An 18444-nucleotide genomic window follows, 5' to 3' on the forward strand; every position below is an offset into this window, starting at 1 on the left:
CAACAAGAAGTAGAACCTGAAATGAAGTCCAGAGTGGTCATGGTCATTTCTCCATTCACATTTTTATCATCGTAACCCTACAGCACATACTGTAGATGCGGTAAACTGGTGTTAAATGACAAAAGCATGGCTATCATCTGTGAAAAAAACATGTATGATTGTCTCTGATACAGGATAACGCCACTAAAACACACAGGCCTGGTTATCATTGTGAAAAAACCGACTCCATAACTCTGAAGCAGAGGGGAAGGCTCCACCATCTTATCACACTTGGCAAAGATACAGATTCCAGTCAGGAAGTCAGAAGATAACCAGCGTCCATTAAACCAGGGAACACAGAACAGAAACCTTGACATCTACTACTGCAATTTCCCTGTCCAAACAACTTGAACTATAGTCAAGAGAGATGTCTTAGACAGTAAAAAGAGAGAACTATCCTAATCTAAATAGCAGCAGAAGTAGGAGAAAGAGTCCGGTTTAAACAAAGGAGGTCATGGAAGATGGGCTCTTGAAACAGGCAGTGATCCAGTGTCCGTCCTGATCACGTTCCAGGGTTTTCTCAGATCCATCCCGCTAACACATGCTAGCCCACCTCCCCTCCTCTGTCTGGAACTAAACATCCTGCAGTCTGATACCTCTGGAGGAAGGGACTGCCAAGACCCAGGCTTTCAGCAGGCCCCAGCCTGGCCAGCTCGGAGAGACAGACAGGCCCTGGCCTGGCCAGCTCGGAGAGACAGACAGGCCCCAGCCTGGCCAGCTCGGAGAGACAGACAGGCCCCCGGCCTAGCCAGCGCTGAGAGAGAGACAGGCCCCCGGCCTGGCCAGTGCTGAGAGACAGACAAGCAAAAGCCTGGCCAGCTCTGAGAGACAGACAGGCCCTGGCCTGGCCAGTGCTGACAGAGCGACAGACGGGCCAGCGCTGAGAGACAGACAGGTCACTGCTGGGTGTTACGACATCCCATAGTTGTGAGCATTTCTAGATATATTTTTGGGGGCATAATTGCATGTATTATTTTATCAACGGAGATAGTTATTATGCAGAGGGCACAAAATATGGGAGAGAGAGATAGAGAGAGATAGAGAGAGAGAGAGAGAGAGAGAGAGAGAGAGAGAGAGAGAGAAAGAAAGAGAGAGAGAGAGAGAGAGAGGGAGAGAGAGAGAGAGAGAGAGAGAGAGGGAGAGAGAGAGAGAGAGAGAGAAAGAGAGAGAATGACAAGTTGGGAGGATTTCTTTGTTTTTTCCTTCCTAGTGGTGTATCAGTTGCCCTTAAATGCGTTTCCTGTCGTTTCTCTACAAAGCCTTAAGCCACGGTAATCTCACACTCTGTTTCAGCATGTCTGGTTTCACTGGGTCCTCCATTAGATTTGAAACTGTAATGATATGGAACCACCACGGTATACTTACCACGTAGTAATTGCTGAAAGCATTTACAAAAGGGCTCACAGAAAGCAGTATTGCACAAACGCACATATGCACTCTCACAATCTACAGAGGGTATGTTGTGGCACTCAGCCAATGAGAGGGGGGGGAGGAGGATTCTAACAGCCAGGCAGGGGGAAGGTGGGCGACTGCATTAAACGGAAACAGCTGCTCGTGTAAACTCACCTCAAACTTTCCCTTCTTCTCCAGAGGCTCCACTTGGGCCTGGCTGGACTTGGCCGCCTGGCTCTTTGGAACGCCCTCTCCCTCCATTTCCTCTGCGATCATCACTGTCTCCCATTTCCCAAAGCTGCTAGCGGGGAACATGTCCGATCGCATGCTATCCCCAAAGTATGCCACCTGTAGGGCCGAGGGACAGGACGCAGGGAGGAATCAACTCAACTGTTTTAGCCAACGTTTCTCTCAGGGAGGAAGGTGAGAGGATGGAATATATATATCAGATACAGTCAGCAGATGTTTGTTATCCCCCCAGATAAACACGACTTTCATCAATACACAATGTCGGTTACAACAGGAACACTTTGAATGGGTTCACATGAAAAACAAGATGGAATACATGAACAAATTAAGAGGCAATAGCTGATCTACTGATTGTTATTGACGCGTGGGAAATCTTAAATTTCTTCCACACTGATAAAATTATACAAAATGCAACTTGGCTGGCTCTCCTCCTTCACATTCAATACTGCTGACATGTCTCTTACTAAGGTCCCTAAGGGCAAGCTAGACCAGACACGATGAGACTGCGAAACTCATCACTTCTCCTTCCACCATCACGTCTCTTTTGTACTCGATACGAATGGAAAGAAAAACACGTTTGGACAGGCGTATTGCAAGACGGGCTTAGCTGGTTAAAAATTAAAATGTATCCTCACTCTGAAAAGCAATTCACAAAAGAATTTAAGTGAAACTAAGTAAAAAAAGATGAATTTACAAAACACAACAAGAGAGAAGGAAAGACTACAAATACACATTTCTCAGTCACATACCTCTCACAACCTTGTACGGAATGTGAAAGGTTACACTGTGTGCATACAGTACCTGTGCACATGAGTGTGGAGGGAGGCGTCTCTAAACGAGACAGACCCCCAGAAAGAGAACGAGGTACGCAGGGGGAGCTGGGGGGGGGGGGGGGGGGGAGGGGTGTGTGTGTGTGTGTGTGGGGGGGCTCCTGGGGCCCTCAGGAACCCCCTCCACCCCTCAGACCATTTGCTGTATCTACGACTAGGCTCACAACCCATAAACAAACAGGCAGGGCAGCCAGACTAGCCTGCTAGAGCTGGTAGGCTGGGAATCTGGGAGGCTGGAAGGCTGGAAGGCTGGGAGGCTGGGAATCTGGGAGGCTGGGAATCTGGGAGGCTGGGAGGTGGGCCGGTGGGGATACAAGCTCCAGGCATCAGGTTTCCACCAGACTTTCCCAGAACTGGCTGTGACTTCGGCACAGCTCGAACCAAACCAGAAAGAACTGCTGGGGACTGCACTTCTTGTGCTTTCCAGACCCCACCCCCTAACCCTAACCCCACCCCCTAACCCTAACCCCACCCCCTAACCCTAACCCCACCCCCTAGACTGCTAGAGGCTTCGGATCAGTATGATAAATATTTACAGGGCCAGGAATTCTAGCACAGTGGCAGATTATTATAGAGCAGCTTTCATGGGGCTGGAAACTATATTATTAGACTGACTTGGGACCAGACTGAGATGACTACAAAACAGACAAATCATCATTATTATTAATTGTCTGATTTCAGGCTACACTTAATCAACTTTAACCTAAGATGAAGCAGAACTGTAGTTATAAAAAAATGTTTTCCACAAACCCCCCCCCCCCCCCCCCCCCTTTATTATCTCCGGCCATCTTCCCCCTGCTAGAGCACCCCTCCCCCCGTCTGAGAGCCATGGCCTCCCTGCTATCTCTGCCTCACTCAGGCCAGCGATTAGGCCCCTGGGTAAACAGACCTGGAGTAAGGCCAGCCAGGGGCCAGGCCTTAATGACTTCTTTGTGCTCCGCTGTGTGGGGCCTGGGGTGCAGGCTGGAGGCAGGGGGGAGGAGACAGGGGGGGAGGAGAGATAAGGACATAATCCACCTTAAATATCTAAGTTGATGACAGTAATGCCTCTGATATGCAGGTAATGAAACTGTCATGTTACGACGAACGTACAGCAAAGCCGTATCAGTAGGTTGTGGATGGACTAACAAACTCACTATGGGCTGTATTTTAACGATCTGAAACGCAAGTATCAAAACACAAAGCGCAAGTAACTTTGTGGGCGGGACTCCGGTTGCGTGGGTGTGGTTTGGGCGTAAAGTGCAATAAACCAATCAGAGCATCACATTCCCTTTAAGAGCAGCGCTTGTTCCATGGCGGATTGCTATTATAACGCCGGGTTTGCCAGGAGCGGTTCACAGCCGAGGAGACCGACGTTCTCGTCAGGGCCGTAACAGATAGAGAAGTGACATGTTGGGAAAGGCAGAGCAGTTTTCTCATTGCACTAAATTGCCCGCTCATGCTGCTCATTCAAATTCGTATTTTTATAGATATATTTTTTTTTAAATTGTTATATTTTTGCATTGTTTAGTTCTTAGAATTAGTTTAACTATCGTCATTCCCTAATTTACCGACGTGCGTCTAAGGAGGGAAAAGTCCGCTTTGCGTCGAGTGCAAAATAGGAATGATACTTGTGTTGTTGAAAAAGTCAATTGCGCTGGGTGCAAGATAGGGCCCTATGACTCATAGAGGAAATACAATATCATAAACAGATTGACTTGGCTGACAGAATGTTTTTAAAGTGACAATGTTTCCTCTGCTGGACCACAGGGGTACATAACCAACTTTATCAGACTCAAACCCCAGTTTACTAAGAAGTGCAATGTTATCTACACATCTGAGCCGTGTCCCTGCTGGTCTCTGGACCCGAGCAGAGAACAGTCTGTAATCTGACTTGAATGCCTCCTATTCAGCCCACCTGTTGGAAGTCCTGTCAGGTGAAAGTGGAGAGCGGCCCCAAACACAGGGCCTCAGGTCACCCTGGAGGACTGCTTTTAAGCAGCGGCGCTAAGTGCAGGTTGTGCAGGTTGACACCGCATTCCGCGAGAGCTTTCTCCACGTGGCCGGGGGAACAGAGGGGGCATTGAGCCCCAGGCCGGTGAAGAGCGGGCTGGGGGTGAGGAGAGCGGGGCGGGGGCCTGGGACGTGGATGGGCGGCCCTGGGAGCACCCGGGGCCGACCGTGTCTGAGAGAGGGAGAGAGAGAGGAGTCCTGGCTGGAGCACAGCCGTCCTGCAGGCTCTTCACTGGCTCCAGCTGCCTTCAGGAACAGCTCTCCTGCAGGCTGTTCACTGGCTCCAGCTGCCTTCAGGAACACAGCCGTCCTGCAGGCTCTTCACTGGCTCCAGCTCTCTTCAGGAACACAGCTCTCCTGCAGGCTGTTCACTGGCTCCAGCTGCCTTCAGGAACACAGCCGTCCTGCAGGCTCTTCACTGGCTCCAGCTGCCTTCAGGAACAGCTCTCCTGCAGGCTGTTCACTGGCTCCAGCTGCCTTCAGGAACACAGCCGTCCTGCAGGCTCTTCACTGGCTCCAGCTCTCTTCAGGAACACAGCTCTCCTGCAGGCTGTTCACTGGCTCCAGCTGCCTTCAGGAACACAGCCGTCCTGCAGGCTCTTCACTGGCTCCAGCTCTCTTCAGGAACACAGCTCTCCTGCAGGCTTTTCACTGGCTCCAGCTGCCTTCAGGAACACAGCCGTCCTGCAGGCTCTTCACTGGCTCCAGCTCTCTTCAGGAACACAGCTCTCCTGCAGGCTGTTCACTGGCTCCAGCTGCCTTCAGGAACACAGCCGTCCTGCAGGCTCTTCACTGGCTCCAGCTCTCTTCAGGAACACAGGTCTCCTGCAGGCTGTTCACTGGCTCCAGCTGCCTTCAGGAACACAGCCGTCCTGCAGGCTCTTCACTGGCTCCAGCTCTCTTCAGGAACACAGCTCTCCTGCAGGCTTTTCACTGGCTCCAGCTGCCTTCAGGAACACAGCTCTCTTGCAGGCTCTTCACTGGCTCCAGCTGCCTTCAGGAACAGCTCTCCTGCAGGCTCTTCACTGGCTCCAGCTCTCTTCAGGAACACAGCCGTCCTGCAGGCTGTTCACTGGCTCCGGCTCCCTGGCTCTGAACACTTAGTGTTCGGAGCCCCTTCAGCAGGCGTCCTGCTGGCACGCCAGCCTATGTCCACGCTCCTGCCAAGGTCTGCAGGTGTACAACACCTTGCTTCTACCTCCCTCACATCAGTGTGAATCTCTCCCCGAGCTGGTTTATAGAGAAGCTCTGATCTGTCAGGAGCTGAGGCCACAGTCAACCTGCTAGCCAGCCTAACAGCCTGTACTACACAGATTCCTGTACTACACAGATTCCTGTACTACACAGATTCCTGTACTACACAGATTCCTGTACTACACAGATTCCTGTACCACACAGATTCCTGTACTACACAGATTCCTGTACTACACAGATTCCTGTACTACACAGATTCCTGTCAGTGACACTTGCGAGTTTCCTCAACAGAACAGTCAGGCACATGTAAACGAGAATCGCCATTACATTCTAACCACAATATAACCGTTTTCTTCCCCCGGTGTTCAGTGTCACAGCTGGTGTGCGGGATCAGACCTACCGTGGGTTCCGGTTTCCCCGTCATGGTCTTCAGCAGCTCGTGGAGGTGGGGCCAGTTGCCCTGGGAGTACCAGCCAGGCTTGTCCAGGGAGGGCAGGCCCTCACTCTCCTCCACGTCGTTCACTGTCGCCGGGACAGACAAGCGGCCGCACGGTCACCACAGCTCACCCACACACCGCTAAATACACCAGCAGACACGCCCACACTCCACCTCGCCCCCCCACCCCACCACACTTCTCCACCTCCCCCCCACCCCACTCAGCACAAGCATGGGAGACAGAACGGAAGGGAATGGGTTCGAACGTTGTGGATGTGGACTACATTCCACACCGCTGCCTAGTGGAATAAACTGTGTTATGGAATAGAAATGAGTGCTGGGGAAATGAGTATAATGATGGTCCCTTACATTCTGCTCATTTCCTAAGCAGATTTGATGTGGATTCCCTCTCTGCCTCAGTCCTGACCTCCATGCTGCTGGTAAAGATTACAGCAGCCATGACATCAGCGAAACCAGGAGAAAACAAACCTGCTCAGGTTTAGGGAGGTGCTTCCCATAGGCTCTGCCTGGACCCCTTCCTCTTCTAGCCCTCTTCTCCGCTCCTCTCCCCTCCCAGCCCCCCTCTCCCCTTCCAGCCCTCCCCTCCCAGCCCTCCCCTCCCCTCCCAGCCCTCCCCTCCCAGCCCCCCCCTCTCCCCTCCCAGCCCCCCCTCTCCCCTCCCAGCCCCCCTCTCCCCTCCCAGCCCCCTCTCCACCCCTCCAGGTCCCCTCTCCCAACCCCTCAACTACCAGCCCCCCTCTCCACAGTCCCAAAAACTCTGATTAATTGACTGTATAACTCTAAGGCCACATGAAAGTGGGATCCAAATTTGAAATGCAATTAGAATGTTGAGGCTGGTGGAATCTCTATTGCACCACAGGCCGGATCATTACTCTCTCTCCAGACATGACAGGGAGGGCCCAGTGCATTCCATAGCACACACAACAAATATGACCAATGCTTGGCTTCAAATACACAGCAGCTTGGCTAAATCGCATTCATAGGTTACTGGAATTTCAGACTAGGAAATGGATTTGTAACTTAGTTAGACTCACAGTTGAAAGGCGAACTGCATAACTGTCATGCATAACTCTCCCATGTCATATATGATCATAATAACAAGGGGCACAGCCCTTTGGAGAGGGAGACCAGACTGCTTCTGTTCACGCCGTGCTCAGGACACCTGGTTGGTGGCTGCAGTAGGACAAGCATCAACCCCTCTCTACACCAGTGGAACAGCACAGCCCCTCTATACACAAGTGGAACAGCACAGCCTCTCTGTACACCAGTGGAACAGCACAGCCTCTCTGTACACCAGTGGAACAGCACAGCCTCTCTGTACACCAGTGGAACAGCACAGCCCCTCTATACACCAGTGGAACAGCACAGCCTCTCTGTACACCAGTGGAACAGCACAGCCCCTTTGTACACCAGTGGAACAGCACAGCCCCTCTCTACACCAGTGGAACAGCACAGCCCCTCTCTACACCAGTGGAACAGCACAGCCCCTCTCTACACCAGTGGAACAGCACAGCCCCTCTCTACACCAGTGGAACAGCACAGCCCCTCTCTACACCAGTGGAACAGCACAGCCCCTCTCTACACCAGTGGAACAGCACAGCCCCTCTCTACACCAGTGGAACAGCACAGCCCCTCTCTACACCAGTGGAACAGCACAGCCCCTCTCTACACCAGTGGAACAGTGCCTTCACCAGGGTCATGCTAAGGTTAAATAACCTACAAATATTGTGACAGAAGAAAGTGAAAAAGCACAGGCTGACACACACACAGTAACAGCTGTGAGGACACGGTACGTGGAGAGACAGGGGAATGAGAGGTATGTTGTTTCTGCTGCAGCTCACAGAACAGAAACACACTCCATCCATACAAACACCAGGGCATCTATTAGCATGTCAGATCTGGTGGTGTTTTCCCAGTAAACCAAGTGAGGTTGTATGCGCTGGGTAAATATTTATAGAGACCTGGCAACGCCTGAACAAATGGGTCCGTAGGTCCTGTTTAATAAGAGGTACGTCCTGATGTATGGACCTGCACTCTGTTTTCAATGATTTAAAGAAACACTTTCAAACCTTTTTGTCATCGGTCACAAACACAATACTTGACGTAAAAGATAAAAAGTGATATTGAAGTGAAGCGCTGAAGCCAGTGTGTGGTGTCTCTACAGCAGAGAGTTAACGTTTCGGAGGGCCTTTCTGCCAACGTGGCTCGGCTCACAGAGGAATATTTGAGTGACTGGATCATTGTGCTTCACACATAATGCAACGCTCCTGTGTTATCCCTGGCTGCAGGAGAGAGAGAGAGAGAGAGAGAGAGAGAGAGAGAGAGAGAGAGAGAGAGAGAGAGATAAACAGACAGACAGAAGAAGAGGGTGAGAGAGATATATAGACAGAGAGAGTGAGAGGCAGAGAAAGAGTGAGACAGAGAGAGACAGAGTAAGGAAGACAAAGAGAGCTAGAGAGAAAGACAGAGACAGGAGAGAGAAAGACAGAGAGAGAGCTAGAGAGAGAGAGACAGAGACCGGAGAGAGAAAGACAGAGAGAGAGCTAGAGAGAGAGAGACAGAGACCGGAGAGAGAGAGAGACAGAGAGATAGAGCTAGAGAGCTAGAGAGAAAGAGAGCTAGAAAGAGAGAGAACGAGAGAGCTAGAGAGAGGGCTAGAGAGAGAGAGAGAGAGAGCTAGAGAGAGGGCTAGAGAGAGAGCTAGAGAGAGAGAGAGCTAGAGAGAGAGCTAGAGAGAGAGCTAGAGAGAGGGCTAGAGAGAGAGAGTCCAGCTGAGGCAGCATTCCTCAGCAGCAGCAGCAGCTCAGCTCCCCTTACAGAGCACACGTCTACATCCAGCCCTGGGATCACACACCAGCTGCGTGGACAGATTGACGAGGATAAGGGTTGGATCAGATACTCACTGTGGATCACAGAGAATCAAACGCTATCGGCCAATAAGAACCTGGACTGAATCTGCTGCCTGTGAAAGAAAGCATTGCTCTCACCCCATGAGGTGCTGGCTGGGGCGAAGGTCTGTGTTCTAGTGGGGGGGGGCCAGGAGAGGATCTGGGGTTTGAGAAGGGAACTCTCTTTTATGATTTCTTAAAGGGAACCAATCTTCAGTCATCTCTAACCTGAGATTCCTAAGTCATCATTCCACTGGGGTGTTAAATATGCAGCTCTTCAGCTAGTACTCTCTCTGGAGTAGTCAGAGGTCTGGTGTTCCACTCTGTGGAGAGGAGAGGAAGGCCTGGAGGAGGACAACCCCATACTGATGCTGCTCTGGGCAGTGGGACGGCCCAGTGGGCAGAGACTCACCCAGGGTCCGGAAAGGTCTCTGCTGGGGCACCAAGGAAAAGAAGCCAGGCTTCAAGGCATTGGTGATGATGACGTCAAACAGCTCCTCAAAGTCCTTCCTGCAAGCAGAGCAGGAACACAGCGCTCAGTACGGACGCAGAGCGAAGCCTGGAACACATGGACATGGATCGGACATAACAAAACCATGGAAAAGAATATTTCCATGGAACCGATCCATGCAGAGTTAATGGGAAATGTTTCCATGATGTGGTGAACGTAAACAAAGTGATGGATAGGAATAGTCGGGGAACCATTCAAACATGTGATGAGGAATGTAAACACATCAAGGCAAGCACAATTACAGAGATTTCTCCAGTAACACTGTATCTAGTGACGAACTGGGAAGCAGTCTGAGAGTCACAGAGCAGCAGAGCTGGACTGGGCCTGGACCGTGCCTGGTCTGGACTGGGCCTGGACTGGACCTGGACTGGACCTGGTTAAGACTGACATGTCCTTAGGACCTCTCACTGCGGCCCTACCTGGGTGGTAAGCCTATACTAGCCACAGCAAAACACAAATCAAGCATAGCACGGGGACTGGAAATGAACAGAATAAAGGAGATCACAAACTAAGAAATTGTATGCTGTGGAATAAAATACTGGGGGAAAAAACGGTATAAGTATGGTTAAACCCAAAAAAAAACAAAACAAAGTGGATCTAGTCCTACATGCTGTATTCATTTCCGTGCAACATATGGGCTACAGCACTGTTTTGCTGCCCTGTGAGAGAGGCAAAGTAAGGAGGGCTAAAAATAACAATAAAAAGCAAACAGATGACTGCACACAGACTGTTTTGATCTCAATGTGCTGCACGCCCCGGCTAAAGAGGCACCTATTCCCACCAAGGGGTCTAGAGGGAGGGTGTGTGGGTCTGGAAGAGCCCTGGGCTTGCTGTGTGACTTCTAACAGCTCTCTGGCCTTGCCCCCCGAGGGAGGGTGTGTGGGTCTGGAAGAGCCCTGGGCTTGCTGTGTGACTTCTAACAGCTCTCTGGCCTTGCCCCCCGAGGGAGGGTGTGTGGGTCTGGAAGAGCCCTGGGCTTGTTGTGTGACTTCTAACAGCTCTCTGGCCTTGCCCCCCGAGGGAGGGTGTGTGGGTCTGGAAGAGCCCTGGGCTTGTTGTGTGACTTCTAACAGCTCTCTGGCCTTGCCCCCCGAGGGAGGGTGTGTGGGTCTGGAAGAGCCCTGGGCTTGCTGTGTGACTTCTAACAGCTCTCTGGCCTTGCCCCCCGAGGGAGGGTGTGTGGGTCTGGAAGAGCCCTGGGCTTGTTGTGTGACTTCTAACAGCTCTCTGGCCTTGCCCCGGTAAGGACCTGCCTGCCGCCTGGAGGCCTGAAAGGTTGGGTCCTTCTCCCGACTCTCTTGAGAGAAGCACCCTTCAGATGGCTGAGCGGTGAGGGAGCCGGGCTAGTAATCAGAAGATTGCTGGATCGATTCCCCGCCGTGCCCAATGACGTTGTGTCCTTGGGCAAGGCACTTCACCCTACTTGCTTCGGGGGGAATGTCCCTGTACTTACTGTAAGTCGCTCTGGTTAAGAGCGTCTGCTAAATGACTAAATGTAAATGTAAATGTAGAAGCGTGGGACAAGTAATCAGAGTATTACTTGGAAAGCAAGGATCACAATGCAACACCTTGCATTGAGGGGCAAAGTGCAAGCGTGTTCTGGAAATTGTGGGAATTCTCCCCAAAGCTGGGTGAGCAAGATGAATCAGATGATCCTGCCTGAAAGATCAGGCTTTAGACTAAGCGGCGTTAGCCGTCAGGTGAATTAAAACCAGACCAACCAGCTCGACAGCAAAGCATAATTATCCCTAAACCAGTGAGCACAGGAAAACATTTCTATCTTTATTGTAATCTTTATTGGTTGAAAAAAATCTGATTTGTTCTGATGCAAATATTTCTGCCTAGATTTTTTTGGCCAATAATTTTTTGGCTTTAAATATTTAGCCTGGAATTTTTTTGATTCAAATTTTCTTGCCTCAAATTTGAACAGCCTGAATTTGGTTCTATTTGAATTTCTGAAGGTTGCAGTTTTTTCTTTAATTTCTAGGATCAGTATTTGACCGTTCGAGTATCTGAACCTTGAAGTTTTGGATGAATTCTTTTTTTTACATTTGTAGCATATTTAAATTTTAAAGAGAACACATTTAGTGGTGTTTACATTTTAGTTAAGTATTCAATGCCTTTTAGAATTCAAAACATTATGTCACTGATTTGCTTCCATAGTAGATGAGCAACCACTGCACTCACCCTCCCACTCCCTCCCTCCCCCTCTCCCTCCCTCCCACTCTCTCCCTCCCTCCCTCCCTCTCTCCCTCACTCCCTCCCTCCCTCACCCTCCCTCTCTCTCTCTCTCTCTCTCTCCCTCTATTTAGTACAAACAGACACACAGCCAAGATTCTGCTCCACGTGGCAACTGCCTGGGAGGTGACACATGTTGCGGTGTTAAAGGTCGCGGGTCTGGGTGCAGGGGTGAGTTCCACAGAAACCAAACCAGCATGGCGGAGCGGGGTGGAGAGGTGAAGGAACAACAGAATGGCCTGGCCGTGCTGCTTGACAGGAAATGAAGGGGGGGGGCTGAGCCACAGTGATCCCTCGAGATGGAACTGGGATCCAGAACCAACAGTTCACTTTCAGCCCAACCCACCCACCCGCCCCCTCCCCCTCTCAGTTCCCAGCACTGGTGATACCGAGGCTAGCTCGATTGGATGTGTGTTGGCTATGAAACCAGTGAAGGCTTGGATGAAGATGGTCATGAAGTCTTGTGTCTTCAGTGGGTAGAGTCAGGGTTCGAATTACAGGGGGGGGATTGGAGGGGGTTTGACCCCCCAAATTAAGACTTGGACCCCCCCAAAAGAGGTCAAAACAACAGGTCGGGGGGGTGGATACATTTAGATATCGTTCTTACCTGTAATCGTAACCCCCCCGATTTTTCATTGTATCAATTTGCACTCTGAGTGTTGGTGGGTGTGTGTGCTTTTGGATCATAGGCAGGAAGACCACAATAGAGCATTCAATTCAACACACTTCATTTCCCACCAGCCCAAGTGTGTAAGACGGTTTAGGCAAGAATAATAACCCTGAACCACAGTGTGTACACTGCAGCTAGGAGCAGTGCTGCTACGCTGTCCAGTCCTCTGGGTCAGCCCACACAGCTGCTCAGTGACCAGCCTACGGAGAGCCTAAAGGGACAAACCAAACGCTGCACACATTCCATAGTAGGAATCCCTCCCTTGCGCTCCAAACGTCGGCTGGGCTAGTGGGAAACTGGTGCTGTCTGCACAGTGGGAAGTTGAGGGTGTGTGTGTGTGTATGGTGTGTGTGTGTGTGTATGGTGTGTGTATGGTGTGTGTGTGTATGGTGTGTGTGTATGGTGTGTGTGTATGGTGTGTGTGTGTATGGTGTGTGTGTGTATGGTGTGTGTGTATGGTGTGTGTGTGTATGGTGTTTGTGTGTATGGTGTGTGTGTATGGTGTGTGTGTGTATGGTGTGTGTGTGTGTATGGTGTGTGTGTGTGTGTGTGTGTGTATGGTGTGTGTGTGTGTGTGTGTGTGTGTGTGTGTGTGTGTGTGTGTGTGTGTGTGTGAAAACGGAATGTGAGGGCGGTGCAGAGTGGGAGTTGGCGGAGAGAACAGTAGAATCAGTTTCCATCCTGGTGAGTCTGGTCTTGTCCTGAGCAGAACCCTACACACTGACAGATCATAAAGGCAGCTGGTCTGGGAGGTGGGATTTATGGCATGCAGCGGTAAGCACACAGTGTCCTGCGGTGATAGTGTGTGGTCTGCTCTGGCCTTGTCTGGTCTGGCCTGGCTTGGTCTGTTCTTGGTTTGGTCAGGTCTGGTCTGGCCTTGTCTGGTGTGGCCTGGCCTGTTTTTGGTTTGGTCGGGTCTGGTCTTGGCCTGGTCTGGTCTTGGTCTTGGTCTGGTCTTGGTCTGGTCTTGGTCTGGTCTTGGCCTGGTCTGGTCTGGTCTTGGTCTTGGTCTGGTCTTGGTCTTGGTCTTGGTCTTGGTCTTGGTCTGGTCTTGGTCTTGGTCTTGGTCTTGGTCTTGGTCTTGGTCTTGGTCTTGGTCTTGGTCTTGGTCTTGGTCTGGTCTGGTCTTGGTCTGGTCTTGGCCTGGTCTCCTTACCCCAGGACGTGATCACAGATGAGTCTGCAGTAGTCGCTGTGAGAGCTGGTGATGAGCAGGAGGACCTTGCCAGCGTTCTTCATGCAGCGGAGCCAGGACTTGACGGCGTCTGAGCAGGGCTGCAGGTACCTGCCTGGGTCCCGCTTCACACTGGGGAAGTACGTCCCAGCATCCTCTGAGCACACACACACACACATAGACAGACAACATACACAGTTAATATATAGTGTCAACAGATTGGCTTGATCTTCACACACAGATGGCTGCTTTGACATCTCAGAAACCACATTTCCAATATAATCAAATAATCCAAATGCAGCACGTGTGTCTTACATGTGATAAGGCTACATGGAGGAATTCTGCTGTGTCACATCCTGATCAACAGGGTCAAAAGACAGACAGTGAACTCCCTTTCCTGCCCTCCCAGGACTGTTTGAAGTTTAGAGGCTTCCAAGCCAGCCAATGGTTTTCATTAAAACACCAGACCGTGCTAACAAGCAGCAGACAGCCCAGTCTTCAACCTTGACACACACATTGACTGGACTCACACATGGTGAACGTGTGTGTGTGTGTACGCGCGCGTGTGTGAGTATTTGTGCGTGCGAGTGTGTGCGTGGCGATGCTCTGAACTAATGATGTAGAACACAGGACACCCACTCGTCGGGGTCACAGGGTCATGTTCCTCCCCACAGAGGCAGGGCGGCTGGGCAGCCTCTGCTTCTAAGAGCCCTGGCTGCTCGCTGGCGCCCCCTGCCTGCCTGGCTGTCTCTGTGCTTCAGCAGACAGTCAGACACTGCAGAGCAGCATCCAGCCCAGTCTGATCTGTGTTTAATAAGCAGGCACAGTCAAAACATCTGTGTTGACCTGGAGAACTGCTCCCAGCGGCACCGTGAAGAACAACAGGTCTGTTTATTAGAACGGAAGGGAGCCTTCGCAAACAGCACAGCTACACCGCTACCAATTAGCACATGGTTATTTATGAAAAGAGGGAACAATAAAAATAAAACTTTGTCTGGGTGTTTTCATGATAGTGTTTTGTAACATGGGAACAGCATACTTGAGTAGTGAAAGCCATTCCATTTCAAACAGTCCAGACTTAAGGCAACACTCCTCTCACCTCTACGATCAGACTGTGTTGGATTGACAATCTGTCATATCGATGAGTAGTAGGAGCCATATTTTAATTAAACACTGACAAGCTTCCAACCTTATTAAAACAGGAAGTGGACCTCTATTTGCCCTGCAGCTGAAGAATGTTCCCAGTATGTGAGAAGTGGTGTGGAGTTTTTTCACGTGCAGGATACAAGGCTTAAGGAAACATCCCGGGTGCAGATGAGTGGAGAGGACTCATCGGGCCAGGTGTTTACCCTGGCACCGGGCAGTGTGCCTGCTCAAGGAGCATCGCTGCATGTGTGTGTGTGTGTGTGTGTGTGTAAGACAGAGAGACGGTGTGTGTGTGTGTGAGACAGAGAGACGGTGTGTGTGTGTGTGTGTGTGAGAGACAGAGAGACGGTGTGTGTGTGTGAGACAGAGAGACGGTGTGTGTGTGTGTGTGAGACAGAGACACGGTGTGTGTGTGTGTGTGCGTGTGTGTGAGACAGAAAGACGGTGTGTGTGTGTGAGAGACAGAGAGACGGTGTGTGTGTGTGTGTGAGACAGAGACACGGTGTGTGTGTGTGCGTGTGTGTGAGACAGAGAGACGGTGTGTGTGTGTGTGTGAGACAGAGAGACGGTGTGTGTGTGAGACAGAGAGACGGTGTGTGTGTGTGTGAGACAGAGAGATGGTGTGTGTGTGTGTGTGTGTGTGAGACAGAGAGACGGTGTGTGTGTGTGAGACAGAGAGATGGTGTGTGTGTGTGTGTGTGTGAGACAGAGAGACGGTGTGTGTGTGTGTGTGAGACAGAGAGACGGTGTGTGTGTGTGTGAGACAGAGAGACGGTGTGTGTGTGTGTGTGTGTGTGTGTGAGATAGAGAGACGGTGTGTGTGTGTGTGTGAGACAGAGAGACGGTGTGTGTGTGTGTGAGACAGAGAGATGGTGTGTGTGTGTGTGTGAGACAGAGAGACGGTGTGTGTGTGTGAGACAGAGAGATGGTGTGTGTGTGTGTGAGACAGAGAGACGGTGTGTGTGTGTGTGTGTGTGAGACAGAGAGACGGTGTGTGTGTGTGTGTGAGACAGAGAGACGGTGTGTGTGTGTGTGTGTGAGACAGAGAGACGGTGTGTGTGTGTGTGTGAGACAGAGAGACGGTGTGTGTGTGTGTGAGACAGCATGAGAGAGTGTATGTGTAAGGGAATGTGTGAGAGAGAGACAAGAGTGGGTGTGCGTGAGAGTGTGTGTATGTGAATGAGTGTGTGTATGAGTGTGTATGAGAGATGGTGTGTGTGTGCCCGCATCAGAGAGAGAGAGAGCTGGACTACAGCAGAACAGACCCCCCCCCCCCCCGCCCCCCTCATCTTGTACCCTTCTCCACCTATGACAGAAGGCTGACCTCACCAGATGTCACAGGATGACAACCATCAATGGGTTACGCAACAATCACAAATTAGCTTCATTAGAGACCAAAAGTGTAAAGTCTATCTGTAATGGGTGAAATGCTGCCTGCTAGACTATCACAATAAATGAAGGTTGTCTAGATGTTCTGTAGTTTTTTTAATAAAATGATTGGTCCCACATTTCAGTCCGCTCTTTGCTAGTTTCTTGACTGTAAGATGGTGCAAAAGCTACGAAAGACTTGAACTTGCTGCCATCTTGTGGTACAAATACAGAGTTGCTTTTATAAGTGAACGAATACTTGGCTAGTGTACAGTAAGAACACTGCAGATGAAAGAGCAATTCCTCACTCTCACCAGAGGAGGGTAACAAAGTACAAAGAAAACAATTACAGTCCTCCTGCATGATTCTGTACTTCGATATTACCTCCAAGAAATCATACACTAAAGTGTAAATCAACAGAACTTCAAACATGGTTGAACAAAGCATATTGAAACTTAACTATTGACAGCAAAAGGTTAAAGGAGGTCTGGGATCATAACTTCACCAGTTTCCTCTGGAGTTTTCCCCTCCAGTTAACGCGACCAGTAGGTAAGCCAGCTGGCTTTAGGTGGACCCTGAGACAGTCCAGACCTTGCTCTCTCACAGCTCCTGAGCAGCACGTCATATCACACACTGACGGACACTCAGATCTGCACTGGTACACTATATATGTAGGCACCTACACATTACACCTACAGGAGCTTTCATGACATCCCGTTCTAAATCCATGGGCATTAATATGGAGCTGGTCCACCCTTGGTACAGCTATAACAGAGAGAGGGTAAGTTATGAGTAAATGACCACTTTAGTCCGTGAGTGAGTGAGTGAGTGTGCAACCAGACGATATGTTGGGTGTGAATATGGAAGTGTAACCCCCGTCGTGAGCCTGGGAGCGGGCTGCAGCGGCAGGGCCTGCCTGGGACAATGCCCAGCATCAGGGAGCTTCACAGGCAGCATGGCAGCTCTCTCACACATCAAAGCACTCTTCACAGGAAGCACAAACAGTTGCAGTGCAGATTGGGGCCGAGTGCTGGACCGTTTCACAAACAGACACGCCACAAATGAGAGTAAAATGAGCTAAATGCACGTAGCTCATTTTTCTTATCATTTTTTTCTCCTTCAGAGGGGAAGGCGTAGGCTATCAAAACGCAAATAAACATTATGGATTCATGCTGTCCGCTTGACAACAGTTGACGACAGCAACATTACCTTGTGTATGTAAGTGGCATGAAGTGAATAGCAGGCTATAATCTACTGAGGGAAAGGTTACGACCATCCAGACCAACTTTGCATTGTACGCTTTTTCTGAAGAAAATGTACTGCAGTGAGATCCACTGAGCACACTTGCCGTTTATGAAAGACTGATTGCTATATCGTGCCCTTCTCTATCCTTTTGGTCAGTGTCAAACAGGGACAGACTTAATTTGTGACCCATCGTGGCAGTAATGTTAAGCCTTGATAAAACCCAAGGCACCATCGTTTTTGCTGGTTTGTTTAATGGAGCAAGTGGGCACAGACATCTCTCCTAAAAGGTTAAACACATGGGCCTACATTCTATTTGTGTCTGCCTAATTGAAGACTCATCACCATGCAGTATCCGTCAGTGTCTGGGTTTAAATAAGAATATACAAGGGGTTAAGATGTAAAAAAGCATAAAGATAGCTCAACTAGAGACATTGTAGTCTGGAGACTTTCCATAATACGTGATTCTAAACAGCAGCAGTGTATCACAAGGTGACATGGCGTCTGTGGTCATGACAACACATCAGTCGAGGACAACAGACTCCGTTTTGACTCTATTTTGCTGATACGATTCAAAAAAAGGAATAACCAAACATCTGCCTGAAAGAACAATGGCAGTTGGGGTGGAAGGGATGGTGGTTTGGGGACAAGGATGAGCAGTTTGGTCTGTGAGACTCGACTCTAGATGCCTCGTCACTTTCCCTTAAAGGCCAACGTGTAGACATTGCAATCTGTTATTATATAAAACCTAAGCTATATCTAGCCAGGACATCTTTGGAAAAGATTTGGGCGGACCTATATTTGAGGATGTTGTGTGAAGTTCATCCTATAATGAAACTGTTATAGGGTGAAAATGCATTATGTCTTTCCATGGCTATTTCATTTTTTTTAAGATAATACTCAAAATGATCTGATCTGAATCAAAAGCCTAAAATTCTGTTTCATGACTGCAACTAGATTCTAGACTACCTATGAATTCTTCTCACAACCTTTAATATTCACACGTTGCTTGAAATCTGCAGAGGGTTAGTCCTAGCCCCTTTACACCACACTG

General features: G+C 49.9%; 1 protein-coding gene across 1 annotated transcript in view; it reads right to left on the bottom strand.

Annotated features, from left to right (window-relative positions):
- nt5dc1 (5'-nucleotidase domain containing 1) overlaps positions 1-18444 on the bottom strand; it is a 36862-nt gene that overhangs the window by 1498 nt on the left and 16920 nt on the right. The window contains exons 7-10 of the mRNA XM_047022280.1: positions 13617-13791; positions 9454-9551; positions 6097-6218; positions 1606-1779 (exon numbers count right to left, since the gene is read on the bottom strand). Of these exons, the coding sequence (XP_046878236.1) occupies positions 1606-1779; positions 6097-6218; positions 9454-9551; positions 13617-13791 (569 nt within the window). The remainder of the gene's footprint in view (positions 1-1605; positions 1780-6096; positions 6219-9453; positions 9552-13616; positions 13792-18444) is intronic.

This window comes from Hypomesus transpacificus, chromosome 6, assembly GCF_021917145.1.
Source record: "Hypomesus transpacificus isolate Combined female chromosome 6, fHypTra1, whole genome shotgun sequence".
NCBI lineage: Eukaryota > Metazoa > Chordata > Actinopteri > Osmeriformes > Osmeridae > Hypomesus > Hypomesus transpacificus.